The sequence below is a fragment of the Baudoinia panamericana genome, assembly GCF_000338955.1.
Source record: "Baudoinia panamericana UAMH 10762 unplaced genomic scaffold BAUCOscaffold_13, whole genome shotgun sequence".
Taxonomy (NCBI): Eukaryota; Fungi; Ascomycota; class Dothideomycetes; order Mycosphaerellales; family Teratosphaeriaceae; genus Baudoinia; species Baudoinia panamericana.
The window spans coordinates 389,916-415,408 of NW_006911269.1; the positions used below are offsets into that span (position 1 = coordinate 389,916).

The 25,493-nt window shown below is 55.9% G+C and overlaps 15 protein-coding genes across 15 annotated transcripts; 7 read left to right on the plus strand and 8 right to left on the minus strand.

Annotated features, from left to right (window-relative positions):
* Positions 1-22: 22 nt before the first annotated feature.
* On the minus strand, positions 23-985 carry BAUCODRAFT_78594 (uncharacterized protein; the record flags this gene model as incomplete). The annotated part of the gene is made up of 1 exon (XM_007682342.1): positions 23-985. The coding sequence occupies one exon, from the start codon at positions 983-985 to the stop codon at positions 23-25; it is 963 nt and encodes a 320-aa protein (XP_007680532.1).
* Positions 986-1,172: 187 nt separating this feature from the next.
* BAUCODRAFT_281875 (uncharacterized protein) lies at positions 1,173-4,622 on the plus strand. The gene is made up of 3 exons (XM_007682465.1): positions 1,173-1,563; positions 1,613-3,948; positions 4,001-4,622. The coding sequence occupies exons 1-3, from the start codon at positions 1,463-1,465 to the stop codon at positions 4,489-4,491; spliced, it is 2,928 nt and encodes a 975-aa protein (XP_007680655.1). The 5' UTR covers positions 1,173-1,462; the 3' UTR covers positions 4,492-4,622.
* Positions 4,623-6,077, plus strand: BAUCODRAFT_281876 (uncharacterized protein). The gene has a single exon (XM_007682466.1). It carries the CDS (start codon positions 4,754-4,756, stop codon positions 5,654-5,656), a length of 903 nt encoding a protein of 300 aa, XP_007680656.1. The 5' UTR covers positions 4,623-4,753; the 3' UTR covers positions 5,657-6,077.
* Positions 6,078-6,824: 747 nt separating this feature from the next.
* On the minus strand, positions 6,825-8,339 carry BAUCODRAFT_281935 (uncharacterized protein). Its single transcript, XM_007682467.1, has 3 exons — positions 7,892-8,339; positions 7,821-7,836; positions 6,825-7,750 (listed from the first exon to the last, which is right to left on the minus strand). Exons 1-3 carry the CDS (start codon positions 7,920-7,922, stop codon positions 6,937-6,939), a joined length of 861 nt encoding a protein of 286 aa, XP_007680657.1. The 5' UTR covers positions 7,923-8,339; the 3' UTR covers positions 6,825-6,936.
* Positions 8,340-8,844: 505 nt separating this feature from the next.
* Positions 8,845-9,456, minus strand: BAUCODRAFT_27538 (uncharacterized protein; the record flags this gene model as incomplete). The annotated part of the gene is made up of 1 exon (XM_007682110.1): positions 8,845-9,456. One exon carries the CDS (start codon positions 9,454-9,456, stop codon positions 8,845-8,847), a length of 612 nt encoding a protein of 203 aa, XP_007680300.1.
* A 252-nt stretch (positions 9,457-9,708) lies between these two features.
* BAUCODRAFT_38232 (uncharacterized protein) lies at positions 9,709-11,276 on the minus strand. Its single transcript, XM_007682166.1, has 3 exons — positions 11,122-11,276; positions 10,389-11,058; positions 9,709-10,301 (listed from the first exon to the last, which is right to left on the minus strand). Exons 2-3 carry the CDS (start codon positions 10,783-10,785, stop codon positions 9,853-9,855), a joined length of 846 nt encoding a protein of 281 aa, XP_007680356.1. The 5' UTR covers positions 10,786-11,058; positions 11,122-11,276; the 3' UTR covers positions 9,709-9,852.
* Positions 11,277-12,110: 834 nt separating this feature from the next.
* Positions 12,111-12,862, plus strand: BAUCODRAFT_281920 (uncharacterized protein). Its single transcript, XM_007682468.1, has one exon. The coding sequence runs from the start codon at positions 12,210-12,212 to the stop codon at positions 12,597-12,599; it is 390 nt and encodes a 129-aa protein (XP_007680658.1). The 5' UTR covers positions 12,111-12,209; the 3' UTR covers positions 12,600-12,862.
* Positions 12,862-14,396, plus strand: BAUCODRAFT_281987 (uncharacterized protein). The gene has a single exon (XM_007682469.1). The coding sequence runs from the start codon at positions 13,125-13,127 to the stop codon at positions 14,073-14,075; it is 951 nt and encodes a 316-aa protein (XP_007680659.1). The 5' UTR covers positions 12,862-13,124; the 3' UTR covers positions 14,076-14,396.
* Positions 14,397-14,428: 32 nt separating this feature from the next.
* On the minus strand, positions 14,429-15,478 carry BAUCODRAFT_27541 (uncharacterized protein; the record flags this gene model as incomplete). The annotated part of the gene is made up of 1 exon (XM_007682111.1): positions 14,429-15,478. One exon carries the CDS (start codon positions 15,476-15,478, stop codon positions 14,429-14,431), a length of 1,050 nt encoding a protein of 349 aa, XP_007680301.1.
* A 204-nt stretch (positions 15,479-15,682) lies between these two features.
* BAUCODRAFT_281955 (uncharacterized protein) lies at positions 15,683-16,274 on the plus strand. The gene has a single exon (XM_007682470.1). The coding sequence runs from the start codon at positions 15,887-15,889 to the stop codon at positions 16,196-16,198; it is 312 nt and encodes a 103-aa protein (XP_007680660.1). The 5' UTR covers positions 15,683-15,886; the 3' UTR covers positions 16,199-16,274.
* Positions 16,275-16,350: 76 nt separating this feature from the next.
* On the minus strand, positions 16,351-17,364 carry BAUCODRAFT_126209 (uncharacterized protein; the record flags this gene model as incomplete). The annotated part of the gene is made up of 1 exon (XM_007682471.1): positions 16,351-17,364. The coding sequence occupies one exon, from the start codon at positions 17,362-17,364 to the stop codon at positions 16,351-16,353; it is 1,014 nt and encodes a 337-aa protein (XP_007680661.1).
* Positions 17,365-17,585: 221 nt separating this feature from the next.
* BAUCODRAFT_151643 (uncharacterized protein) lies at positions 17,586-19,181 on the minus strand (the record flags this gene model as incomplete). The annotated part of the gene is made up of 1 exon (XM_007682472.1): positions 17,586-19,181. The coding sequence occupies one exon, from the start codon at positions 19,179-19,181 to the stop codon at positions 17,586-17,588; it is 1,596 nt and encodes a 531-aa protein (XP_007680662.1).
* Positions 19,182-20,840: 1,659 nt separating this feature from the next.
* Positions 20,841-22,912, plus strand: BAUCODRAFT_151644 (uncharacterized protein; the record flags this gene model as incomplete). Its single annotated transcript, XM_007682473.1, has 4 exons — positions 20,841-20,863; positions 20,913-21,052; positions 21,103-21,224; positions 21,284-22,912. The coding sequence occupies 4 exons, from the start codon at positions 20,841-20,843 to the stop codon at positions 22,910-22,912; spliced, it is 1,914 nt and encodes a 637-aa protein (XP_007680663.1).
* A 367-nt stretch (positions 22,913-23,279) lies between these two features.
* On the plus strand, positions 23,280-24,662 carry BAUCODRAFT_282212 (uncharacterized protein). The gene has a single exon (XM_007682474.1). It carries the CDS (start codon positions 23,522-23,524, stop codon positions 24,629-24,631), a length of 1,110 nt encoding a protein of 369 aa, XP_007680664.1. The 5' UTR covers positions 23,280-23,521; the 3' UTR covers positions 24,632-24,662.
* A 31-nt stretch (positions 24,663-24,693) lies between these two features.
* On the minus strand, positions 24,694-25,329 carry BAUCODRAFT_78358 (uncharacterized protein; the record flags this gene model as incomplete). The annotated part of the gene is made up of 1 exon (XM_007682322.1): positions 24,694-25,329. The coding sequence occupies one exon, from the start codon at positions 25,327-25,329 to the stop codon at positions 24,694-24,696; it is 636 nt and encodes a 211-aa protein (XP_007680512.1).
* Between the last annotated feature and the right edge of the window lie 164 nt (positions 25,330-25,493).

The following is a 25,493-nucleotide window of genomic DNA, read 5'->3' on the forward strand; positions in this document are numbered from 1 at the left end:
CACGCCTGGAGTGAAATGTACTTCAGCTCACAAGTAAGACCACACTACCCAGCTGCCGCCGTAGATCTTCGCGCTCGACATCATGCGTATCCTCAACCTCTCCCCACTGTTCAGTCTGATGCATGACCTCCAGCGTGGCCGCCTCGGCCGCCTCGTCAATGCCAAATCCATCCGTCTCTGGTCCACGCCTTCGCAGATGCGCGAACTCCTGACTCCACTCCACCAAAAGCCGCGCAGCAATAAGTAAAGACTTCGTCGCTAGGACGCCGCGCTCCAGTGCCGCCAGCTCATACGCCGGTAATCCAGACACCCATCCTCGAATGATCTGCCGTGTCATCTCTGGCTGCGGAGTCGGCATGATTGACTGCTCGTCCAGGATCGGCCTAATGTCGACACCCGGTAGGATATGCGCTGTGAGGTACGCTATTATCGGCTCGGCGACCTCCCGCTGTCGATGTCGGAGCGGCTTCTTTCCTGTATTCTCCGGTTCGTGGATACTCCGTTCTGGCGCCCAACACAGTAGAGTGTCTGTGCCCAGATACCGCATCAAAGTCATCACGATGGCTTCACGAACCGAACTATCGCCATCTCTGTCCGCCACTTCAATGTCGACAGCTCGTGACGTAAGAGAAGTCAAAGGTATGTAGTGGTGCTTGAGCGCCTGTTGCGCGGAAACGAGGGCATCCCACTCCAGCGCAATACACGCCGCCAGTGCGCGCTTGCCGTGCGGGAGTAGGAGTATCTGTCTAGATGCCGTCCGGACCGGTCTTGAGTCGAGGAGCACTTGGAGCCCTTCGTTTGTATCCTTGACGCTCACATTACGCCAGAATCGCTTCTGCAGCGCGGTTTGCGGCTTCGCTGGGTTGACCTTCGCTTGCTGACTTTCGCGCAGGCGCTCAAGTTGTTCCCGCTTCCGCGCGACTCGGTCCTGAGGATGTGACACCGATGGTAGAGGTGCTGGAGGTGGCGGGCCAGAGAAGGTCATGAGCGGCGTTGCCTCCCTACTTGGCGTTGTGGTGAGGGTGCGTCGAGCCTTACAGGCATGCGGCGGGCGGCGCACGCTCAACGAAGAGGTGGCCTTTATTGCGTTGCATATTCGGGTTTCCATAGTGGGTGGGTGCTTGTGCTAATGATGACTTGTCAATGACCTGAATGCGATTTATGGATGCTACTTTAAAGCAGCCATATCTCTGCCAGCTAGGGCACGCTTGCCGGGAACCGAAAGCCCTGCAGGATCTCCACATTTGCGGAGCAGTCTCGAACTGCGGAGAGTGGGTTTAGAGACGAAAGAGAGCTCATGAGTAGAACGGAAGCGACTATACAGATCTGTACCGCCGCGCTTGAAGCCAGGGGGAGCGGTGGAGTCATTGCTTGAGGGTAGCGTTATCTCATCATTTGGGACATGCATCGCGCGCGTTGCACGCGAGGCACATGGTCATAGACCGGTAGTAAGAGACGCACTATGGGCAATGCGCAAGACGATGACCCGACGCAAACCCAGCTCAAGAAGCAAGCAAAGGAGCTGCGCTTCGTCACCAATTATGGCGCGCCGCATCCAAAGAGGTGAGGTTTGTTATCATTCCATACTACCCTCATGTTGACGAGAGAGCAGACGGCGCATTGGTGCTGCATGTCTGACCTGTCGCAAGCGCAAGACAGCTTGCTCCGGTGAACGACCCTTGTGCCAAACGTGCAGCCAGAACAGGCTCGACTGCGCTGGATACTCTTCCGAAGCGCCGACCACCGTTCACAAGCGATCGCGGTCCAGTAGCGATACTGTGACAGATGGCTATACTTCGCGGAAGGATAGACTTTTGCAGCGGGTGGTGTCGCAAGATAACGTCCATCATGAGCGGAAGGCGAGCTTTGCCAAAGAAATTCCATCACTCTCCAATGCACCCTCGATTAAGCAGGGCAAGCGATCCGCCTCGAAGGTGCAGGCTACTGTTACGCGAGAACGAGAACCACTATTTCCTGGACCGCGCAATCGTATGCCTTACTTCCGCTGGCTAGGTCCTACCGCCATCATGCCTGGCTTCAAGCAGATGGTGGTGAAGGTGAAGCGCTCAGACACAGAGAGGGCGCGATCGTCAACGGATGGTGGCGTGCTTTCTCCGTCTGGCATAAATGCCAACACTAGCGACCAGCGCCTGCCCGGCTTATACTCGACCACACCGGCTGCTGTTGAATCAGACATTCGGACACCACTGACCCTGCCCTTCTACGACACGTCTCCTGTGCCACCGAGCGAGCTGATTACCCATTTGGCCAACACTTTCTTCACACATCTAGGCTGCAACTTCCCATTTCTGCAACGAGAACGCTTCCTGCGTGATCTCGAGGAGAAGCAGGTCGATGCGATCCTGGTGGACGCCGTTTGTGCGCTGGCAGCCCGCTTCTCCACGCACACTTTGATCGTGCAGCAGCCGCATGATGACTCGAAGCCCACTCCAGCAGAGTATGGTCATGTGTTTGCGCAGCGAGCGAAGACCGCACTGACAGACACCTTCGCTTGTCCAAGCATCGCAGCCGTACAAGCAGCCGTTCTGATAGGGTACAATGAGTTTGGCGAAAGCAGAGATAGTGGGCTGTGGATGTACTTGGGCATTGCTATTCGCATGGCGCAGGACCTCGGCATGCACAAGCTCGAGGGTCTCAAGTACCAAGGTAGAGAAGGTCCAACGCCGAAGATGGTCAAGCGAGAATCACTGTCACACGGACTGCTGCATGCTCCAAACGCTGTTGAGCTGCAACAAACCGTTGAGCCTGCAAATGACAGCCTGTCCAATGTCGCACCTACGCACAAGGAGATCGATGAGCAGAAGGCCGTAGAGCAAGAACGCATTGATACGTTCTGGGTCGTCTTCTTTCTTGACCGAGTTGTGTCATCAGGCACCGGCCGTAGAAGTACGATTCGTGACAAGGACATCGAGCTCTCCTTCCCATCTCTGGACCGAAAAGACCCAAAGTGCGGCTGGCCTGCGCCGTTCCCAGCACTCATACGCATAGTGCACCTGTACGGTCGTGTGGCGGATCTTATGAACAGTGTCAAAGAGCCGTCCGATATCACCTCCGAAACCTCGACACGGCTTGCAACGATGGAGGATCAAGTGACGCACTTTTACCAGGGACTATCGCCTCGTCTGCATTTCGATGCAGTGAACTTCCAGCACTACGTCAAGGCCGGAGAGGGCACGAATTTTGTACTTCTGCACTTCTGGTTCCATACGCTTATCATACTCCTACACCAGCCAACGCTGCTTAAGACATTCGAAGGCCGCATGTTTCAGCTGTTTCCAAACAGTCAACAGCTTTCTATGTCCTCCGCGAAGACCATTGCGGACATACTGTCATACTCACAGCTCATAGACGCTAAAGCGAGCCTTGGCAATCCATTCACCACACAGCCCATATACATTGCTGCCTGCGCCTTCCTGAAAGAGACAGTGGAGCAGACAGCAACATCGAACGCACAGTCACGGGCCGCAAGTCCGTCACGTAAGGAAGTCGATGCTGAAGAGGGTGCGTCTTCCGAGGACACGCCGCAGAGTGTCAAGAAGCAGGTTTTATCCACCGCAAACGGCAAGCGCACGCCGAGTGGTGGCACCGATCAGAAGGTACTTGCTAAGCACACATTGCTTGCCACGGCTGCGAATGCGCATTATCAACTATGTTACAAAGCTTTGCAGTCACTCGAAACGTACTGGGCTGGAACGAAATATATCCTCACGGTGCTGGAGCAGAAGTTCGAAGGCGTAGGCGACCCGTTGCTTTATACGGTGGAAGAAGGCGCGTGTTCGATGGAGCGTCCAAGACCGGAGCCTGCTTTCACCTCGCCGGGCTGGAGACGAAAGCTCTCGTGGGGACCGTATCTTGGCCCTCCGAACCCTTTCAGAGGGCAGGGACCTAGCCAGGTACCGGGTAGCCCGAGCGTCGACCCAAGTAAAGGTAAGATACAGTACATCACGTACTGTCGTAAAGTTCGCTGACGAAGCTTCAGCTTTCGGGTGGACACTGACAGGCACGATGAACTCTCCGAGTACGCAGCTTGCCTGGCATTACTCGGCAGATCAGGACCAGCATGGCCAACACCTCCATGCCGTCACTGCACAAGGCACTGGCCAGTACCCGCCGCAGTCACTGACAACCATGCATGCAACGCCGTCCGTCGTCCACAACACCAGCTCCTCGAGACCGGACGCTGACCTCTTGCTGGGCCTTCGCACGTCATTCACAGCATCCGTTGGCGGCGGTACCGATATACCAGACGGACATTCGATCTCAATGGAACAGCAGACACCACTACCCGGCAGCTACGGCCATTTCAATATGCCTATGGATAGTTTCTCCGGCCAATTCCAGCCGAATGTGGAGAATTTCGGCGATATGTTCATACAGTCTCAAGATGTCGATATGAATATGCTGGGCCTGGACATGATGCCATGGTTCACGATGACTGAGCCGACGGATTTGGATGGCATGTCACTTTGAACTTGAGAAGACAAGAGAGCATAGCTATTGTACTGATGCATGATGACGTAGAGCCTAGGTCAGCAAAGAGATCACAGTATCTTTGCTATGAGTAGCTACAATGCTGTACAGAGTTTGTTCAACTTCTGTGACCGCAACAGCCAGTTGCACCTGGACCGCGTGCGAGCTACCTGGGTTGTTCCAGCGTTTCGCTTAAAGACCATCGTACACATAAAGCTTGGTCTACACCTTCGTGTCGAACGTGCGGAATATCCGGAACAGAATGGCAGCAGCAGATAAACCACACCCACCGCCGCAGCCAGCATATCACGCGACACCGGGTTCGATACTGCACGCCGATCGCGGCTTCTATGATGGCATCAGTCGAGCAGAGCGTGTGCCCATATTCTCATTCACTTTACCAGTCCGCTCTGGGCGGGCTTGGAAAGTCCCCAGTGGCCACATCGTCCGCATCAGCACACCAGAAGGTCCCCAAGTCGGTGACCTGAATATCTGGAACCTGGACAATCCGCGTGAACGCTTTTGGGCGGCTAGGACAAGGCAACTGCATGCAAGCCACGTTTCGACTTATGACAGGCTCTGGTCATGTCTGCCATACCTTCGACCCATGGTCACCATCATCGACGACTCGTTGAGCGACTATGGTGTCGATCGATACGGCGGCCGATGCCACGACCTCTTGGGTACGCGATGCGATCCTTACGTCAACACCATGCTGACTGGCGATTCGTACGACTTCCACTGCCATTCGAACCTGACTAGGGCAGTGATACCTTACGGCCTTACGGAGTTCGATGTCCACGACGTCCTGAATGTCTTCCAGGTGACGGGGCTCAACGCAGATGGTAAGTATTTTATGGAAGCCTCACCGGCCAAGAAGGGAGACTACATCGAGTTCTTTGCCGAGCAGTCCTTGCTCATGGCATTGTCGACCTGCCCGGGCGGCGATCTCAGCACGTGGGGCTGGGGCGAAGGTGGTGCAGGCGAAGAGGGCGAGAAGAAAAGTATGCTCGATTGCTGCCGGCCACTGAAAGTCGACGTGTTCAGCCTCGCGGACCAGAGTGTTTTGGAGGGCTGGACGCGGATCGAACCGCCTACGTATCGTGGACGACACGGAATGACGATCCCAGAAGGCGAGATCAGGGACACAAGTAATGCGAGATAACTCGCTGTTGTTGAGCCGTCTGTCTGAACAGGTATACTGGTGTGTCACTTTTTGCAAAAAGCCCGCGCCTGACTGTATCCTTCACCACCACTGACCTCTGCACTACTCGCACCAGAACTTCACGGCTTTTGCCGAAGTAGGCAAACCGCCCTCCGTCGTGAAGTTATTGAAACACCATCCGTACTTGGTGTCGCCCGATCGACCCGGGATATCGTTCGCCTATTCTCGTGTCAGCGTCATAGCGCTCGTTCAAGGGCGCCGTCCAGGCACACCAACCCAATCTGCGAAAGCGATCTCATTCCCACGACAGTCCGTGTCGGCGTACAGTGCTACTTTGCAGTGACCGTAGTTTAGTGGCGAGCCGTGGTATGCCTCGTAGTCATTGTGAGGAAGCCATCTCCAGAATGCCGAGCGCACGAGTCTGAAAAACAACATGGTGTACGCTGTTAGCAGTCTTCGAAGAAGCCAGCCGAGTACTAATCAAACGAAGTACTCACCTATGCTGCGGGTCCTGCGGGGAGAACTCATGGCATGAGTCGGCACCTATAGATTTGTGATACTGATCGTCTCCCATAAACCTAGACTCATCCTGACAGGCGTCGCCCGTATTGCGCTGCACGACGATGTTGAAGTCCCAGTGAGCCGTGGCCGTGCCGACGACGAGGTAGGCGGCGCTGAGCACCGTCACGAGGCGGAAAGAGACCATATCGGTTGAGTGCTAAGAGACTGAAGGATCCGAGGCGGGTGTACTTCATTTATACGGGAGGAATTCGCCTGGCTTATGAAGTGCTTGTCTACATCCCACCAGATATTCGTGCTATGCTGCGGTCCTCTGCGTAGGTAAGCTGTCCAGTTCCCGCTGACCTTAGGCCTCCGCAAGCTGTGTCTGTTCGGATCCAGAGCAGCATACTCGTACTACGAGGCCGACGCTCGACGATCGGTTACCATTATATGTGAGAAACTTGACAACGAGCGAAATGCCTGATATAGTCGCAATGTAAGCGCAAATATCCTCGCACGGCTTACCGAGATTCCCACCAACACGCTTCTTCGACATCTGCAACGAAGAAGCATTTCGTCTGTAAGTCGCGTTCCAAGTTGGTCCAATATTCTGCGCCAGTGGTCATGCCTTCGTAAGATGCTCCTATTGCTGTGGCTGGGGGAAGACATTGATACACAAAATAGCGTATGCACACTGGCTGTTTGGATAAGCTAGCATTCCCAGCAGTACTTCTCGAAACTGAGCATGTTGTAGAAGATCTGACGGCGTATCGATCCAGTTACCGTTGGAGTAGCCACCATATCGCCGCCGCCACCGGCACACCGACCAGCGTCAACCCGATCGCGAGATTCCTCATGATATGCTTAAGCGCGAGCTGTCCAGTCTCGGCGAGCGCTGCCTGGTTCGCCTTCGTCTCATTCTCGTGGGGGAACGGTACGTCCGGGACAGGCTTCCCTAGAAACTCGCAAAGCGGCTTCCAGCCATCTCTTAGGTCGAAGTCAAGCAGCCGCTCTTTCGGGACTATATCACGTACGTCACGATAATGGTGCTGGTAAGCCACCCGGCTCCTCACGCGCACCTCGTCAAGGGTGGTAGCGTATCCAGCCTGTATCCGTGTGATATAGGCGCCCACTACAGCAATGCGACCTGCCCATGTAGGATCCAAGTTGCAGATGAAGTGCAGGACCGGGTTTAGCGCCCCTTTGCAGTACGCTGTCCAGGACTTCTCCCAACTGTCAATGTTGCGCTCGACGAGAACCACCTTTACATCTGGATAGAAGGTGATGAACTCTTCTGTGAAGAGGTTGCAAGGGGAATCGGTTGTCGCCGAGATGTGACCCAACAGCCCGTCGAAGAACGCCTTGTCGGGCATAGGCCCTTGACCGTAGAACTTGGCCTTCACTGCTTCGGTCCAGAGAAGGCAATCTCGACTGTTCTCATAGAAGCTTGAGAAGTGGAAAGTCGGGTAGCCTAGGATGGAAAGCGCTTTGTGCATTGTGAGCGTTCCTGTTCGTGAGTAGCCCGGACATACGACCTCGAAGGGAACCGTGCGACGTTCATTTCGTCGGTCAAAGTTTAGGTCCTTGTTGTACCTTTTGAGTGCATTTATTAGCGCGTACAACGGTTAAGGTCTTGCGGGCGTCGTCCAGGTCTCCCACTCACATCCGCGCATAATTGCCTGCATTATGTCAGCTAGCCTGGCCTGTTCAACTAGGACTTGAGGTGGCATTGACCTATCCGCTTGAAGTCTGCTGCTGTGGCCATGGTGCCGTAGGGTGGTGGGACTACTAATTGCGAAAGCCTAGTGTCGACGTTCTGCTCCGAGGACACGTCGTATGGGAAGAATCTGATGTGGGATCGGGCGCCATAGTCCTACTTGAAGCCCGTAGATGCATCCGAGTGATTGCTAATAAGCTCAGCTGCAGGCGGAAGGAAGCGAGGGCTGAGTCTTGATACTTGAGAACTCAGCTGCTCCCGGCCTTAGGCAGCAATAAGAGCGAAGTATGCTACAGAGTCGTGCATCGCAGCTCGACAGCGCTTCTTAATGCATTTACCGGCAGGACGGAGCGCCAGCGCCCATATTGACGGTCAAGGCATAGTCCAACTCGCCAAGCGTGGGTTTTCGGCTCATGCAGCGCGGGAGGGACCTGCGGCGATTCAGTAGGGCATCAGTCGTAGTACTGAATCACCCGACTTTCTGCGATATGAAGACATGCTTGTCCTATGCAAAGCTTCTCACATACGCCGTCGCCTTGTACGCGCACTCCGTCCAATGAGCCTGTATCAAGTGATGCGCAGTCAGTGCATGTACCATCAGCCCGATGGTCATTATCAACAACACTTTTCGTTCGAATAGCATGACTCACCACGTCCTAAGAATCTGATATTGGTGTTGTAGTGATGCGAACACTGAGAGGCTGATTAGCTTGCGTCACGGCTTCTTGGACGCAAACGACATTTCAATGAGAGTGAAATTGGTGGCGAAGTGCAGAACTGCTATCCCAATGGAAGAATCCATGTTTTGTCGGTACGGCTCCATAAGTTGTACTTCTGTGCGCTGCCACTGTATGCAACATAGGCAAGCAGTTGAATGTTGGTGCCGTTATGGCTGACAGGCGCTTCACCGCGCAGTCTTTCTTCGATCGCTGTCAGACCTCCCGCCTCAGTCATACTATCATACCACACCCTAGTTCCTCCCCAGCTTGTTCTCCGTGGCCACGGTTGTCGCGCTCTCAGGCTCCCGATCCTGCGCCGCTGCTCCTCCAACATTCCCCCTACCAATAACCGCTTCATCCTTGTCCATCGCTCGTTGTCCAGCAAACTGCGGGTCGTGCGCATCCACCGTCTTGCTGCCTTCAACTCCGCTTGCCAGCCCTTCCAGCCCGCCGCCTGACTGACCCTTCCTCCCTGACTGGCCATCGTGGTGCAGCTCCTTGCTTGATTGGCCTTGGATCGGCTTGCCGATGCCTGTGTGGACCTCGCCGGACGTCGCGCCTCCTAGAGTGTCCGACGCAGAAGCCTGAGGAGCATCGGCCTCAATCTCTGAGTCGGGGCGGTATTGCTGGGAGGGCGGGATGTCGGAGGCGTTGTTGGGCTTGAACGTCCGGTCGGCCGGGGCAGAGCCTGGAGGAAGAGTCTTGGCGGAGAACTCGGGTGCGGCGTCGTTGCCCACCAACACGCCAGGCTTGTGGCCGTGAGTGGTCAATGGCTCATCGCGCTCGATCTTGGAGTGGAATTCTCCGCTGCCACCACCGGGCATTTGGTTGGAGACGGCATCAGTGTTGCGTGTGGTCGACATGATGAATGTTGTCTGTGTGGGTGTGGTGCGTAGATTATAATACCAGAAAGGGGACGTTGTTGAAGCAGCTGTGTCGCGTGTCATTGAAATTCGTTCGTGGCGTGTGATGATGTTGCACCGACGTCACCATGCAGCTCATTCAGGCACATTCATGTCAGGCACGACTGACACCCGATGTCAATAGTCGTTGCCAGAGAACGTCCATTTACCTCCACCCTCAATGTTCCATCTCCATGTACTTCACTACAGCGATACAAGTTCATGCTCAATCCGCATCATCAATCGCACATTCTCAGCCCCAATGGGCGGCGTCGGCATGCAGTTCCAGAATGCGGCTGCTAGCAGAACCCAACCGAATGACTATCACAAGTCGGAGCTGTCTCGGTCTCAAGCGCATCAACTGCCCGCCGTAAGGCTTAGACCATGCTGACGGATGGCGTCGTACAACCGAAAAGGCGGCATGGTTCTGCCTCGAAAGGCAATCCGCTTGCCCTGATATACAACTCTACTAACCGGCACTGCTTGCGGCGACGGACTGGTACGACTGTCTTTCCGTAAATCCGCATATACTGCTGCCAGGTCCTTCCGGACAAACGTTTGTAAACACTGCAAGCTCTCGCACTCGCGACAACTGAACAGCCTGTCGATGTCTCTGGGATTCGCTTTGCGCTTTTCCTCCGGATGGTGACAATTCCGCGCGCACAGCTCGGGTTCTTTCGTAAGGATCTTGTGACTGCACGCCAGACGATGTGTTAGCGCCTTTTGCGTGCATGGTTCGCTCACGTGTGGGCCGATGTAGTAGGAATTGCCTGGAGGTGATCGAGCTGTGCGCGAGTGCATAGCTGGTGAGCCTTCTCCTCGAGGGTGTCGAATGCTGATGTCCGTTTTGCTTGTAACTGTCTTAATGGCTGACACCTCGAGCGAATACTCAGGATACGAACCAGCCTCAAAGGTACTGAGTACGGCACTAAGACTACTCGGCGTCGAAGAAACACTTCTGCGAGTTCCGTCGTTCGATGCATCAGCGTCGCTAGCTCTGCGAGTGGGCTCGCATGAAACAGAGGAGCCACGGGATATGCTCTCAAGGTCCGGACCATGCCTCAGTGACTTGTGCGCCCGCGCAGCCAAGTGACCCAACCTGTTGCTCGGACCGGGTATTTGCGACCCAGATTTGACATTCAGGCGGCTCGTAGTGGTTGAGTTGCTCTGGACTGATTGCTGGATACGGGCCCTATCCTCGATAAACTGAACCTTTGCCGAAATACCATGCGAAGGTCTTGGTCTCGGAATTCGACACCAAGGCGTATTGGGGACTGTTTGCGAACCCATCGCACCTACAATACACTTCCTCCGGAGACGCAGGAAGCGGCTGAAACTGGAAGACCTTCGGTGAACTGGATGGAAAGCAATTTGGCTGTTGTTATCACTGACAGCTTGTACAGTGTGCCCATTCTACTTGCTATAAGTAGAGCATCGGATAATGGCGACAATGGAACGGACGTGGTTGTGTCTCAAGCATGTGAGACAAGGTCGTGGACGGCAGTGACAAAGGGCGCTTTGTTCTTTGTCCACCGTCCGGCAGGTTCGCCGACATAGAGCATTGTGAGTGAAGCATACTGGGATTTCCAATCGGTTTAGTCGCGAGTAGATTGCTGACGCCGGCAGAGTGTGCTTACCGCTAGCGCGAGACATTGGAAGCAGCGTTGGATGTCGGGACCGCGAAGAAGGGACTTAAGGTTGAGGCCAGCGTTTCCTGAGTGTCAACAATAGTTTCTGCTGACATCCGTACAGCCTATCAGTATGTAGCACGCATAACGCATATCACCTATCTCTGCATTCCTTCCTCATCCGGATGTCCAGATTCGATTGCCAAGACGTGACGTCTGTTTGTTTACGAGGCGGTCACGCGCCAGAAGGAGTTCGCCAACACGCCTGATGCCATTCAGATCTGCACGCGATGTCCGCTGGAGCCGTGGAAAGATGTCAACGGCTCCTGCAGGCAGCACGTTGTGAATGCGCAGTGCTGTACACGCCTTGGAGTCCCATTGGCCTTGGGATGTGGTGGCTCGGTGTCAAGTCACGTACACGGCTGCAAAGCGCCGAGAGGTGAAGGTGTCGTGTCGGAGCGGTTGACTTGCTATTTACACGCACACTGCTGCCTGCCTTGACGCACTTCTCAGGACTGATCGGCTTTCCTCCTGGCCTGCACATCGCTTCGCAGTCGTCGAACTCGACTTCAGCGCTCTGCAACCAACACTGCAGAAAACATACGCTCAATGGCTTTCATCTTGGCCATCCGCTCGAAGGCTTGGCCGGACATTTTCGTCGGCTACGAATTGCCCCTAACCAAGTCATCAACGCAACAAGCGCCTATCCTCAAGCAAGAGCCGCCGGAAGAGGCAATGCATGCCCCGCTCGAAGTTGAAGACGATGGCGTTGATTGGGGCGAGGTGTACAAGAGCGAAGCCGGTGCCTGTTCCGCAACCAGCACCACCCCAAGAGTACATTTACATCGCTGGGGACGACGATCTTGGCACCGGTTGATCACGAATTAGAGGACGCATCCAGCATCGTACCGAAAATGCGTGGTCCCCTTGTTACATCAGCAAAACAGCCCGGACGTGACGCAAGTGGAAGCGGTATTTTCATGCCTCAACCTGCGACACTCAAACCGAATTCTGACTCGCTTCGTGCTTACGATAAAACCGGCCAACCATTTGCAACAATGTGCTTCGAAGGTGCTTTTTGCCTCCATGCCGCATCATCATCTGCTGAGGTGCGGCCATACGATCATGACCAGGACGGTGGGAGTGTGTGGGCGGAACTGTCAGCAGTCGGTCATTGTTGATGGCAGAGAGCACTGTTTCAATGCTCCGTTCGCGTGCAGAGAGCCATCTTGCATGGCACGGCGTTGTGGAAGCTTCCCAGGACTCAGTATCCCAAACAACAGAAGACATGTTGAGCGACCAAGGCCGAGTCAGCCCGGACACGTCTACGGTCACGATGCGGTAGCAGACGCAAAGCAGCAAGCCGTGAAGCAGAGTGATACGCTCGCGTCTCTCGGTGACTTTGGTCTGGAAGACAGCAGCCGAATGTCGGTACTCAATCTAGGAGAAAGCTGCGCCGTCGCAGTCGGTCGCTAACAGCCATCGAAGAGCAAAAATACCTCGGCCGCTTTTCCGTCAAGCAAGAGTCACGCGATGAGGCCGTGACCGAATTATAACGGCAGCTGCTGGCGCACCGGGAGCACACGAAGGCAGCTGAGTTGTTTCAACGCGAGCAGCGCATCCTCGCAATCGACGGCACGGACAAGCTGCTCGGGACTGGCAAGCCGAGGAATGACCGCGTCCGCCAGCTTCAGCAGGCCGCAGACGAGCCCAAGCGACCTGCCTCTAAGCTACCTACCCGCGAACAGCGCAATCTGCAGATGGACGTTCTTCCGAAGATGATGAGCGCCCAGAGGCGTTCAAGCGGAAGAGGGATGCTTCAGATGATGGCACTCAGGCAGCGAAGAGAGTGCCGGAGCCGCTTGGTGGGTTTGCGCCATGGTCGAAGCCGGCAGACATCCGCAGCAACGCCGACTTGACAATACCGGAGCATCACCATGACCAGCTCATGGCGGATGATGTGACCTAGCCATCCCGAACGACCAGAGCGCTTTGCGGCCGATGGACGTGGTCTACGGCCGGGATGAGAAGGAAGTCATAGAAACCACCGAGGAGCTCGATGATGGCATAGTGCCTGTAGTTGATATCGCGCACACCTATTGCGTCTGTGCGGCACCCGCAGATGGTTACATGGTCGAGTGCATCAAGTGCACGAAGAACTTCCATCCACACTGCGTTGGCAAGGGTCAGTCTTCGTACTACGAGTATCAGCGCGATGACTTGCGCGACCTTCGTCGCCAAGACGATGCGGCCCACTGGAATGCCGAAGGCACGTTTACCTGCGCGCGATGTGATGAGGCAGCCAGGTCAGCTGCTCGTTCCATCGCAGAGGATGAGCGCCGTACTGCGACGCCGCTTAAGTTGTCGCTGCAAATGGAGAGCAAGGCGCATGCCGTGCAGAGGAAGCGGCAGCTTGAGCGTTGGCAGGCAAAGGCAGGGGTAGAGATGCGGAAGACATTGAAGAATGCGGATGGAGATGAAGCACGCCAGGACGGTATTCGAGACGAGTACAAACTCAACATCGTGATGAGTGGACTCATGAACGATGAGGAGGAGGGGAGAAAGAAGCTCAAAGCTCCGCCGACTTTGCGTTCTTCCTCGATGAGAACGATCGCAGAGAAGCCGGCCTTCGGTTTGCAAAAGACTGCGGAGAAAAAATCCCGGGTCGGAAAGCATGTTACAACTAGAAACACAACACCAAAGAGTAGTGTCCACAGCAGCGCTACTAGAACGCCTAACAAGACGGCGACGCCGGATTCTGCAACGGGAACACTGGCCTCGGCACAGCAAGTAGTGCTCAACGAACCACGACCCAACGCAACAACGTTGAAACCGCAGCAAAGCACGCGAGGTTTCACGCCTTGGGACAAGGCTGATTGGAGGGCAATGTTGGCGGAGGAGAAGAGGGAAGACACGTTGATGGACGATCGAGAAGAACATTCGGAGGTGTGAGGTCATGGCAGTGGCTTGGTTTCGGCTTGTGATGGGTAGATAGCCATCGCGGTTACGCATCGCTTAGCCGCGCTGATTGTGATGTTCAAGTAACTGAACCCGTTCGACACCCAGCTTGCTTGTGCTACGTTTCTCCTTATTCAGTGCCATTTGAGCGTCCACCAACATGGCTGGTGCTATTGGGCCGTAGCGTCTGATGCTATCTTTACTCTCTAAGAGTGAGACCTGAATCGTAGGCGCATCTAGCGTTCCTATGCGCTCTGAACATACTATCACCGCCAGGTCAGCGTAAACGGCCGAGTCCAGGATCTGGCCGAGCCTCTGCCTGTTCCAGGGTTGCTATATCAAGCATCTCAAACGCTTCGGCGGTTTCGTAGCTCCTCCGTTTCCCAAGCTAGGGCCATAGTTGGCACTTCAGTACGAGTTTCCGGCCTCGAGAAATCCAGTTCATCTCCACCCGCCGGCTGGCTTAACGACCCATGCGCCGACTTCAAGCCCATCTCCACGGGCGAGCGGGCGGCAGCACCGAAACTGTCCGTCTCAAGCTCTGAAGGATGTGACTGTAACTCATGCAGCGGCGCCCCGCCAACTTCATGCGGTCGAGATCGGCCATGAAGCTCGTGTACCGGACCGTCACCCTTCTCATGCACTGGTCCTGCCTCTTCCGCAGGAGCTTTGGGCCCAGTTCTCCGTTTCCGGCCAAACAAGAACCATGCTATCCCCGCCCCGACCAAGGCAATAGCTGCTACAGGTCCTATGACGACGCCGGCGATCGCACCGCCTGAAAGAGAGGACGAGGAAGGGGCCGGGGTGGATGAGGGTGTTATATAGACCGTGACGACGGAGTTCGCAGCTGAAGAGGATGTGGTGGTGAGGCTGGTGGTGGTAGCCCGGGAGGCGGACGATCCAGTTGTACTGCTAAGCGGGCCCCCGCCCACAATCAACTCAGTGCTCGGATTCATGCGACTGCTGGTGCTGGACAAGGTGGCGACGGTACTCACGGTCTGGATGTCGGGTAGCGTCACCAGTCCTAAGCTGGTGCTTTTGGTGCCGCCACCACTTGCGACTGTGATTGTGAGGGTGGCAAATGTACTGCTGGGTACTTGAGATCCCACACTGATGGTCCGCGTTGTCGCAACGCCGGCCACTGTTGTCGTGGTTGTCACAACACTCGACCCGTACACCCAACCATCGTACAGGTAAACTGTCGTTACACTCCCAGCGGTCCCTTCCACGTAAAGAAGCTGTGATACCGTGACGACTGAACTGCCAAGCGAGGACGGGACAGCATAGAGCCACTCTTCGGAGTAGACAGCCCCGGCGATGACAGCCCCGGCGATGGAAGCTGATGAAACGAGAAGGGTGCCGGCTGGGAGTGCGCTGAGTGTGGTAATGTCGGACATTTCGTTCCCTATTCCTATTACGGAATTCCGGGGATGACGCTCAGGTCTCGCGCGGCGTATGCGTTACACCTATCAGGCAGTGGGGTGTATGTTCTAATCGTATATAGCCGGATACTCCATTACGAAGTCTGTGCCAACCAACAAACATTGCGCGAGAGGATGCAGAGGTAGGGTCTTCGCAGGGTCTAAAGAGCATGCAGTGGACACCGCGCGCTCCGATGGAGCTCCTGACGGGCATTGGCTGGACCAATAAGGCCTTGCTAGATGTATATGCATGCATGTTCTGTTCCACCACTAGCGATGGCTGTGGACTAGTGTGAACAAGGATCGAGGGGATCGTTAGGGTGTTTTCCGGGACAGCGGCCGCGATGAGGCTGGAGGCAGAATTCGCAAGAACAAATCACGCCAATGTCTCGTGGTAATGTGGCAGCTCTGCGCAACGAGACAGGATTGTTTCATTTCTCCCGTGCCCATATGCCTCGAAGAGACTCCGCAGTGGAATTTCGTGAGCGTCTTGATTCGACCAAACCGCCGAGTTTCTGCAGTATCGTGGTAAGGCCGCGCGCATGGGTGCAAGCCACCACGCGCCAAGGATTTGGGGGCCATCCGTCGCGTGTTGATCGCCGTTCGAACGTGCTTGTCGCCGTTCCGTTGGAGGAACTCGCTAGAATACAAGACCGACCTCTCTTTGCGAGGAAGGTCGTTTCTTTATCATCATGAAGCATTCCAATCTCCACGTAGCCTGTGCGGACTGCCGTTCGGAATCGCATCTAGGCGTCACTGCCGGGTTCAACACCTCTGCATGCGGCACGACATGGGGTCATTCGTCGCGCGTTCGCCGCCACTCCAAGCTTCACGTTTCCTGCTGTCGTTCAGTCCCCCTCATGCGTAACGGCCATATCCAACACCTCCGCCCTCGCCCGCCCCTTCGTCTGCGTACTCACAAACTCCGACAACGGCTTGAAACTCCCGGGCTCCACGAAACCCACCACCTCCCACTCATCCCCCGCCGTGTCTTGACTCTCCACTTGCTCCACGTAACCCAAAATCGTATCCTTCACCGTAGCCTTGACCGGCTCCTCCTTGTCGCCGTCCTCATCGTTCGCCGCCTTCTGCTGGACTTTTACCATCTGCTTGGCCACGCTGGTAGGACAAGTAATCCGTAACCGCATGCGCGCCCGCGCGACCGGGATAGGTTGATGCGCGATCAACGCCTTCATCGCCTCTAAGGCCTGGGATTTCGCGGACTTGGTCGTCGACACGCCCGTCCACTTCGGCTTCGCCTTCTCCTTCTCCTCCGCATGCTGCGCCTCCCCGTTGGCCTCGCCGTCACCCTTCCTTGGCGTGTCCGCCGCTGCACCTCCTCCGCTTTGCTCCCGACTCTTACTCCTATCTTGGATACTATCCCCCTGCGCCCCCTTCCCCGCCCCCCTCCCCGCATGCCCGCCCGCACTACTCAACTGCTCCAACGCCTTCTCAATCATCCCCGTCGTATAAACCCTCTTGCTCCCCGGGTCCACCACCCGCCCCGCCACAATCTCCACAACCTCCCTCTGCAACCGCTCCAGCTCCGCCCCCCTCTCCTTCTCCCCGACTTGAATCTCTCCCTTTCTCAAAATCTCCAACACGACCTCCTCGCGCGTCATGCCAGGAAAGGCCTTTTTCAGATCTTCATTGGGCGCGACTTGCCCTTTACTGACGTTGAGGAAGACGTTGGGGATTTGGAGGACGTTGTCTAGATCCGTTTCGTTGCCGGCGCGGAAGGAGGTGACGGTGTTCTTGTAGCAGGCGATTTCGAAGCGCTTTTTGCCCTTTTTCAGGCGCACCAGAGAGACGTTGGTCAGGCGGATTTGGTTGGAGGGTTGGTTGATTTGGGCGGATGGCATGTTTTTGTTGTTGTTACTATTACTATGGTGTATCAGGAGGGTGGGTGGTTGGTGTAAATTGGAGGAAGATGGGTTGAAGGTTTGCGGTGCGCTGCAGTAAACACGGGCTGCCGAATTCGGAATGACGCAGCGTACCTCTGCCAAGATTTCGCCAAGCATAGCCATGAAGGGCATAATGTCACATGTTTTTCATATAAACATATTTATGCATGCATATTATGTTATGCTTCGCCATTATCCTCCTCCTCCTCTTCCTCCTCCCCCAACGTCTTCTCCACAATCAAATTCCCACTCCTCCCAATCCGCTCCCTAATCGTGCCCCCCTTCTCCACCTCAAACACCTCCCTAGGCATAGGCGAAACCAGTCGGAACTGATACTCATGCCTATACCCCTCCGGTTGCTGTAGCTCCTTCTCTGACAGATCCCCCGCCTCCCCGGAAAGTAAATCATAGCACTCCACAAAAGCATACAACTCCTCCACACCCGCCTCAGCCCTAAACTTCCTCACCACGCGCTCACCCGACGGCAAACGCAGCGATATCCTCACCACATCTTTGACCTCCACCCCAGGTTCGGAAGGTATAGTCTGCGCCCTCCACCTCCGCCACTGGGCCACCTTCCTCGCTTCATCCGCCCTCCGCTCCTCCCTCTCCCTCTCCTCCCGTTCAACCTTCTCCCTCTCCGCCTCTTCCTCCCTCCTCCTTCGCGCCTTCTCCCGATCAGCAGCCAAACTCCGCTCATACGCGCTCTCCTGCTCCTGCCTCAAACTCCTCGAAGCCAGTTGTTCCCGCCGCTGCGACCGAATCCGCTCCAGCTGCGCATCATGGCTGTGCATCGCACTTCTCAACTTTCCCAACAACTCCTCCGGCGCGACTAGCCCGGCGGAGTTGACGAGTTTCGACATCGCGGTCGTTGAGACGGAGGGCGTATGCGCGATCAAACAGACGTAGGGGAAGCGTGTTGCGTTTAGGGCCGAGGCGACTTGGTAGGGTTCTGCGTCTGCGAGGCTACCGGCCCAGAGTATGAGGTTGTTGCGGGGTTCTTTTAGGTAGGTGAGGAAGGATGGTGAGAGGAGGGTTTCCCGGATGAAGGGCGCTGTGTCGTCGTGTTCGGGGCTTAGAAGTAGGACGAGGAGGTATTTGACTTCCCTCTTCGCCATGTCGAATGCGGACGCGTACCCGCTGGGGTGGAACGGTACCGTGCCGGCTTCGACACCGTACTCTTCCTCGAACTCCCGCGTGAAGCGCTCGGCGGTGTCGCGGGGACTGAGCGGACGTCGCCGCACATCGCGGGAGGGCTGCGAAGCGCGACCAGAGTAGAAGCGGTTTAGCAGGCGCGGGATGAAGGGGAAGATGTAGCCGACTGTTCCCAGGACGCGCTGGAAGATGGCGTAGGTGAGGTTGAAGGGGAGGAGGAGGAGGGAGAAGGGGAAGGGGACGGGTTGGGTGAGTTGGGATTCGGGGGTTGGGACGACGCGGGGGGCCGGTTCTAGTCCGCCGTCACCGCCGCCGCCGTTGTTATTCCGCCGTGAGCGTGAGGTGGAGGAGCGCGGGGAGGCGATGCTGTCCATGAGTGTTTCCGTGCGGCGCGCGGATTGTGATGGTGGAGGTGGTTGTTGTGCTGCTGCTGCTGCTTCAGTGGTAGGATCGATGGTGTCGGCATCGCCGTCGAAGAAGCGTGTGATGGCTATCTGGGCATTCCACTGGCATTTTTGGAGCAGTGGTACGGCGGCATCTAGCTCTTGGTCGGTGACGGAGGTGAACTGTTGGAGAGCGAGTTGTTGCTCGTCGCTTAGGGCCGTGATGTCAATCGCCATGTTGGTTGGTGGGTAATGACAGTGTGAGGAGTGGAGGATGACATAGGTATGTATCCTAGACGAGCAGCATGGACTGCATCTAAGTTGAATATTGATTACTTCGATCAACTGTTCCTCCTACTGCGAACTCGTGACGCGGATAGAGGCGAGCCGCCTCGAGCTTACTAAGCCCTACGACCGACCCCACGCTCTCGGCTCGGCAACCGACTGGCTGCGACATCGCCATCCGCCTCACGTCTATTAGTTTGTGAATACTCTCGCTCGGGTCAACCTGAACATCACTTTCAGCGCGGCGACGTCGAGGGATAGAGTAGGGCATTGGGGGACTTCCTGACCATGGCTGCTTGGCCACAATCAACGGGAAGCGACGAGGTTGACCTTCCACATTCATAACGGGGACAGCGGAGTGCTGGGCACCTGCTCTTGCACCCATCTTACTGTGAGTATACCACTTCATCTCCCATAGTCTGACTGAGTACGCATTTTTGAATGTGTGGTCCCTACTGGAACTCAACCGGCGGGATACACACACGTTGCGCTAGGGCTGGCTTGGGGAACGGAACTGCTGCTGGGACACTCGTACGTGTGTGAGCAGGCCCCACGGACTACAACTAGTAGCACACCTATGGCGACTACATTACCAGGATACGATATACTCTTACAGTAGAAGCTGAGATGACGGGGGTTGAAGACGTCCCTAATGTCGCTGACTCTTCTTTGCTTCAAAGCCCGTAGAGCCGGACCCTTTGGATGTTCGTTTTGCTGTGCGGAGTTTGACGACCACAAACCAGTACGGCTGATCGAACTTTTGCTCACTGCGGACGTTTGCTCGTGGTTTCCTGAAGCTAAGTTCTACGGTTGCAGGGCCTCTCTTTCCCAGTCGGAAGGGACTCCTTAAGTGTCCGGCCTTTTCCACCATACTACGGTCCGAGTAGCGAGGTGCTGCCTACGTCCAAGTACCATCAGTGTAGTGACAGCGCTACATCGGCTATTCGGCGCCTCGCTCTGGAGGAGTGGTCTCCTACTGCATTCGACGACCCACCGGCCTGCCTTCAAATCCACGTACACCCTCTTACACCGGCACCAGGCTGCTACGCGAGGACTAATTCTTCATTCCCAATCTCTACTTGGCATCTTTGGAGCGGTCGACAAAGCTACGCAGGCTCTCGTTTACGAGTCGTGGCGCAAACCACTGTCCGGCTGCAAAGAGCGAACCGACGGTCAACCACTCGCATTCCACTCCCTCCTCAAAGACTATCGGAGAAACGACTTCGAGTATTAGGCTACCTAACGCTAGAACATTATCGGCTAGACCAAGAAATTGCCAACGGAACGACCTCTGCTTGCCATTCCGCTGCGGTAAAGCTCAGACGAGAACGACCGGCGGGGCCGCAGACGAAAGCTTTGAAGCCAACAGCGAGCAGTAATGATATGGCCACCAGCTTTCAACGCATGTCTGGAGATGCGAGGCGAGCTCCTTCGTCTGGCTACAATCACCGGCTCGAAAATACTAGGCCTATGAATACTCAGCTTTGCCGCAATGGACCCCAGTGTCGAAAGTACCAAGAAGGTTCGAACCTCAATGTTTCCGTGAACTGCCTCTGTACAGCCGCTCAGATTGTTTTAGGTACTTGCCACTTTAACCATGACTTTGCATCCATGCAGCCTAACGGCTCCAGCCTGTTAGTGCCACCCTTTCCGGCGTTTGCGTGTCTGAGCTGAGCAGTACAGCCCGAAGAAGAGCCTCAATGTCGAGTCGCCAGCTTTCACGCCAAACTTCACGCCGAAGATATCCGCTGCGCAGCCTGTCAAAAGTTTCGGCATATCGCCGAAATTTGCAACTGCAGCCGCTTTCACGCCAAGTGGTTCCGGTAAAGTCGACTCCGGTCGGGTGTAGGTAGATTGTGCTTATTGGATCTAGGCACACTCACGCCATCCCACATGAAAGCACCGTCCGACGAGTTTATCACACCGCATTCATTCCAACCCGCTCAACAGTTCGCAGAGTTTGTGCCAGGCCAGAGCTTCATGTCACCATCCCAGGTATGCACGATGACCGTTCGCATCAGTTATCTGCAAGACAGCATACTCACATCGCGCAGATAGAACATTCACCGCAGATCCAACCGCAAATCAATCCATACAATGACCCTTTCATGCCGCAGCAAAGCCTTCACCAAGCCATACCGAGCCTTGACGGCTCGCAGCAAACGATCAATCCGTATGCGACTACTGCGCAAACGGTTGCTGGACAGCCATTCTACCCAGATAACAATAGCTACAAGCACCCTCTAAACTACCATCTGTACGCCTCAGTAGGTCCGCGCCGCGAGAATATGCAGCCGTATCAGAGAGCGTCAGCCGACTTCTTCATCCCCGACAATCTGCGCGAAGACTTGCAGAAGAAGTCCGAAGCCGCACTGCAGACCTTCGCGAACAGCACGCTTCCGCAGAGTGTGGAGTACTTCCATTCTCTCGTTGCGCTAGACACTACCAGCCAACGAGGCACTTCCACCTACGGATACCCTAGCTGGATATACAAGGCCACTTCCAGCAAAGACGGACACACGTACGCACTGCGCCGGATCGAAGGCTTTCGACTTACGAACGAGCAAGCCATCCGTAGCTTCCACGCCTGGAAGCGAGTTAACAGTGCCAGCATCGTGCAAGTTCACGACGCCTTCACCGGCCGATGGTTCGGCGATAGCTCGCTGATCGTCGTGACCGACTATCATCCCCTGGCGCAGACGCTGGCCGACAAACACTTCACCTCCTCCCGGCCCAACAGGACAAGCGCGCAGTTTGTACCTGAGAGCGAGCTGTGGAGCTATATAGTCCAGCTCGCGAGCGCGCTCAAGACTATACATGAAGCCGGCCTGGCGGCGCAGACCGTCATGGCCTCAAAAGTTCTGCTAACGTCCAAGAACCGGCTCCGTTTGAGTGGATGCGGCGTGCTCGATATCCTTCAATACGAACAACGCCGGCCCGTCACCGAACTCCAACGCGTCGACCTCGAAGACCTGGGTCGCTTAATCCTAGGCGTCGCCGCACGCAACCCCACCGCTCACCAAAGTGTCGACAAAAGCCTACAATTCATCAGCCGAACATACAGCGAACGCTTCCGGCTCTGTCTCGCCTGGCTGCTCACTCCACCATCCCAATCCGCATCACACAGTCCGCTTTCGCCAACGACAACACCACCCAGCGACCAGGCACCCTCCGCAAGCGAACACAACATCAACAGCCTCCTGACCAACATCGCAGATAAAGTCGTCGCCACCCTAGACAGCACGCTCCACTACGAAGACGAGCTAACCAACAACCTCATGCGCGAGCTCGAGAACGGGCGTCTCGTTCGCCTCCTAACCAAACTAAATGTCATCCTTGAACGACCCGAAACCACCACCACCGGCCCTACCACCGGCCCCACCAACACCAGCACCACCAGCAGCAATAACAGCAACGCCTGGTCCGAAACAGGCGAGCGCTACTACCTCAAGCTCTTCCGCGACTACGTCTTCCACCAAATCGACCACGAAGGCCGCCCCGTGCTGGATCTGGGCCATATCGTCACGTGTCTGAATAAACTGGATGTCGGGGTGGAGGAGCGGGTGCAGTTGGTTAGTCGGGATGAGCAGAATGTTTTTGTGGTGAGTTATCGCGAGGTGAAGAGGGGGTTTGAGGCGGCTTGGGGGGAGATTAGTAAGGCGGCTGCTGGGGGTAGGAGGTGAGCGGTCGAGTGGAGAGCGAAGGGGAGGTTAGGATTAGGGGGTGGAAGGAAGAGGGAGAGAAGTGAAGGGGAAGGGAGTGAAAGAGACAACGCTGAAGGCGCATGAAGTAGATTGGCTAGCTGAGTTCTAGAGTAATCAGAAAGACCTCATCATTTACACCATGTGTCGAAATACCTTTACTGCAGCGTCTTTCCTAACGATATCAGCACAGCTGAGTGTTGTGAGTGCGCGATATGAGTGCGCGATGTGGACAACATTGGCTCGTACAGTAACGCCGCGGCCAATCTGTTCGGTGACGTCTGGCCCGGTCTTCTCCACACCACAGCCACGACGAATGTCATGCAAGCCGGAGGGCTACCAGCAGTGTACGAGCCAAGAATAGTATCTTGCTGCATGAGTCAGTTTAGGAAACAATCGCATATAGGAAGTCTAGAGGTCACTGCCGTATTTGATCTGATACTATATCTTTACTCAATCTAGACTTGATCCTGATCACGGTTCATTTTTCACCACTCTGCTCTGCTCGTCCGCATATTGTGCATCCACAAAGCCTCTTGTACTCTGCGACAACAAGCTCCATAGTAGTTAGGACACATTCCGCTAATCACAATGGTCGACCACGACGCCGTCGCCCAACAATCTCATGCCGAGGCCCCCGAAGATGCTACTACATTACGCAACGGAGTCATCGCAGCAACGGCAGAAATGTACTCCACGGACGACCCCGCAGCCACAACCATATGGTCATACATGCTCGGCGAGCTGTCTGCACATGACGTCGTGCAGACCCTTGCCGACCCGGTCGACCAAGCCTACACGAGCGCAGACTTCGGCTGGAGACTATGGGAGATGCAGCAAATCGCACGGCAGCAGAGAGAAGCCTGGAGCGCCGAGGAGTGGGACAGGATCTGGGGTCCACTCGGCGATGGTGTGCCCCAACCCGAAGGCAAGAGAGAGGATCGGCTGTCGGCGGAAGGCGAGCTCTGGGAACTCTGGGGCGGCGTCTTGCTCGCTGGGAGAAGGACGTCCTGGCGTGATGAAGCCGGACAGAATCGGCTTGTTGATCTTTGTAAGGCGTTCAAGGCTCGTCCGGACCCGCCGTTACCGGCGAAAGCGACGAAGGCGCTTCGAAATAACTGGATCTGGAAGAGTGGGAGGTTGTGGAGTGAGCTCAGTATGCTGGGGCCCAGCGCTCGCGAGCATTGGAACGACGCGCCAAGGGAAAGCGGCGGCTTCTCCGTTGCAGAGGTCGAAAGTTGGCTTAATGTTAACGCCTTTGCCGCACGGCTGAGTGTGGCCGAGGTGTTCGACTTTTCGAACTACGGTATTTGGGCGTTGCGGGAGGCGCTTGAGGAGGAGCCTGGAGGGAGCAATCACGCTTCGAAGTCGGAGAAGCTGGGGGTTTCGATCCGTGAGGCGGCGGTATGGGTGAGTATTGCAGGCCGGCTGATGTGGGAGAAGGTTGTGCGGGATGATGATGGTGAGCCGCCAGTAACGGTGGATGCTGCGACCTTGCCCTCCGATTTGCCTTGGTCTGTTAAGTCTCGCGGGCAGGATACCAGGGACTATACGCCGTCTCGGTGGCGATTCTGGAAGGCGCGCTTTCGAGTCCTCTCCGAGCGAGAGACGCTGTCCGACCAGGCGAAGTTGGCTGCGAAGGATGCCGCAGAGTTGATGAGCGAGATCGAGCGAGAGAAGCCGCTCTCTGGGCATTCATAATGGAGCCGTATCGCTGTCAGACGCAGTCGCACCGAACAAGAGCCGTACGAGACTCTTCATGCTCATTTCTTCCTAATAACCTTAACCTTCTTCTGCTGCTGGCCCGCCCCTCCGGCCCCACCACCACCACCACCGCCTCCACCCATCATATTCGCCATAGCCTCCATACCCGGCGGCAACTGCCCGCCCATCTCACTCATCATATCCTTCATGAAATTCTCATTCACGCCTCCTCCGCTCAGCGCGGGCGAGTGAAGCGGCAGGATCGTGCCCATCTTGAACCCACGCGGGATAGCCGGCGGAGTGACCTGATTCATATTCGGCGGCATGCCTTGCAGCCGGAAGCGGCGGGCGGAGTCTTCCGTTGTCGGGTGGTCCTTGAGATAGCCAGCGACGAGTTTGTAGAGATGGTGTTTGTTGGCGATCTTGCTGTTGAGGCTTCGTCCGTCCCGCTTCACTTCCACCCTCACGCGGCCGGGATTCGCCCAGTCCTTGGGATGTCCCTTGTGCGGCTCGAAGACGATCTGCAGCGGCACTCCCAGCGTCTGTCCCACGTGACTACACGCATCGGCAATCTCTCGAGCCAGTGGGTTGGATACAGCGTCGTCCTTCCGGACCCGTCTGCCTTCCTCGCGCGAGCGTGCGCTGTCGAAGTAGACCGGGTATAGACATTGGAAGTTCTTGCTCTTCTCATGCATCTCGCGTTCGCGCTGCAAGCGTTGTTGCTGCGTTGGCGTTCCCATCTGCTGGCCCTGACCTTGACTCTGGGGCTGCAGCAGCGCTTGGAGGTCTTCCGCGGTCATTTGCGAGCCTGCTGGGTCCATCGCCGGCGCCAAGTTGCCCTTCTGCGGTCGAGCAAAGT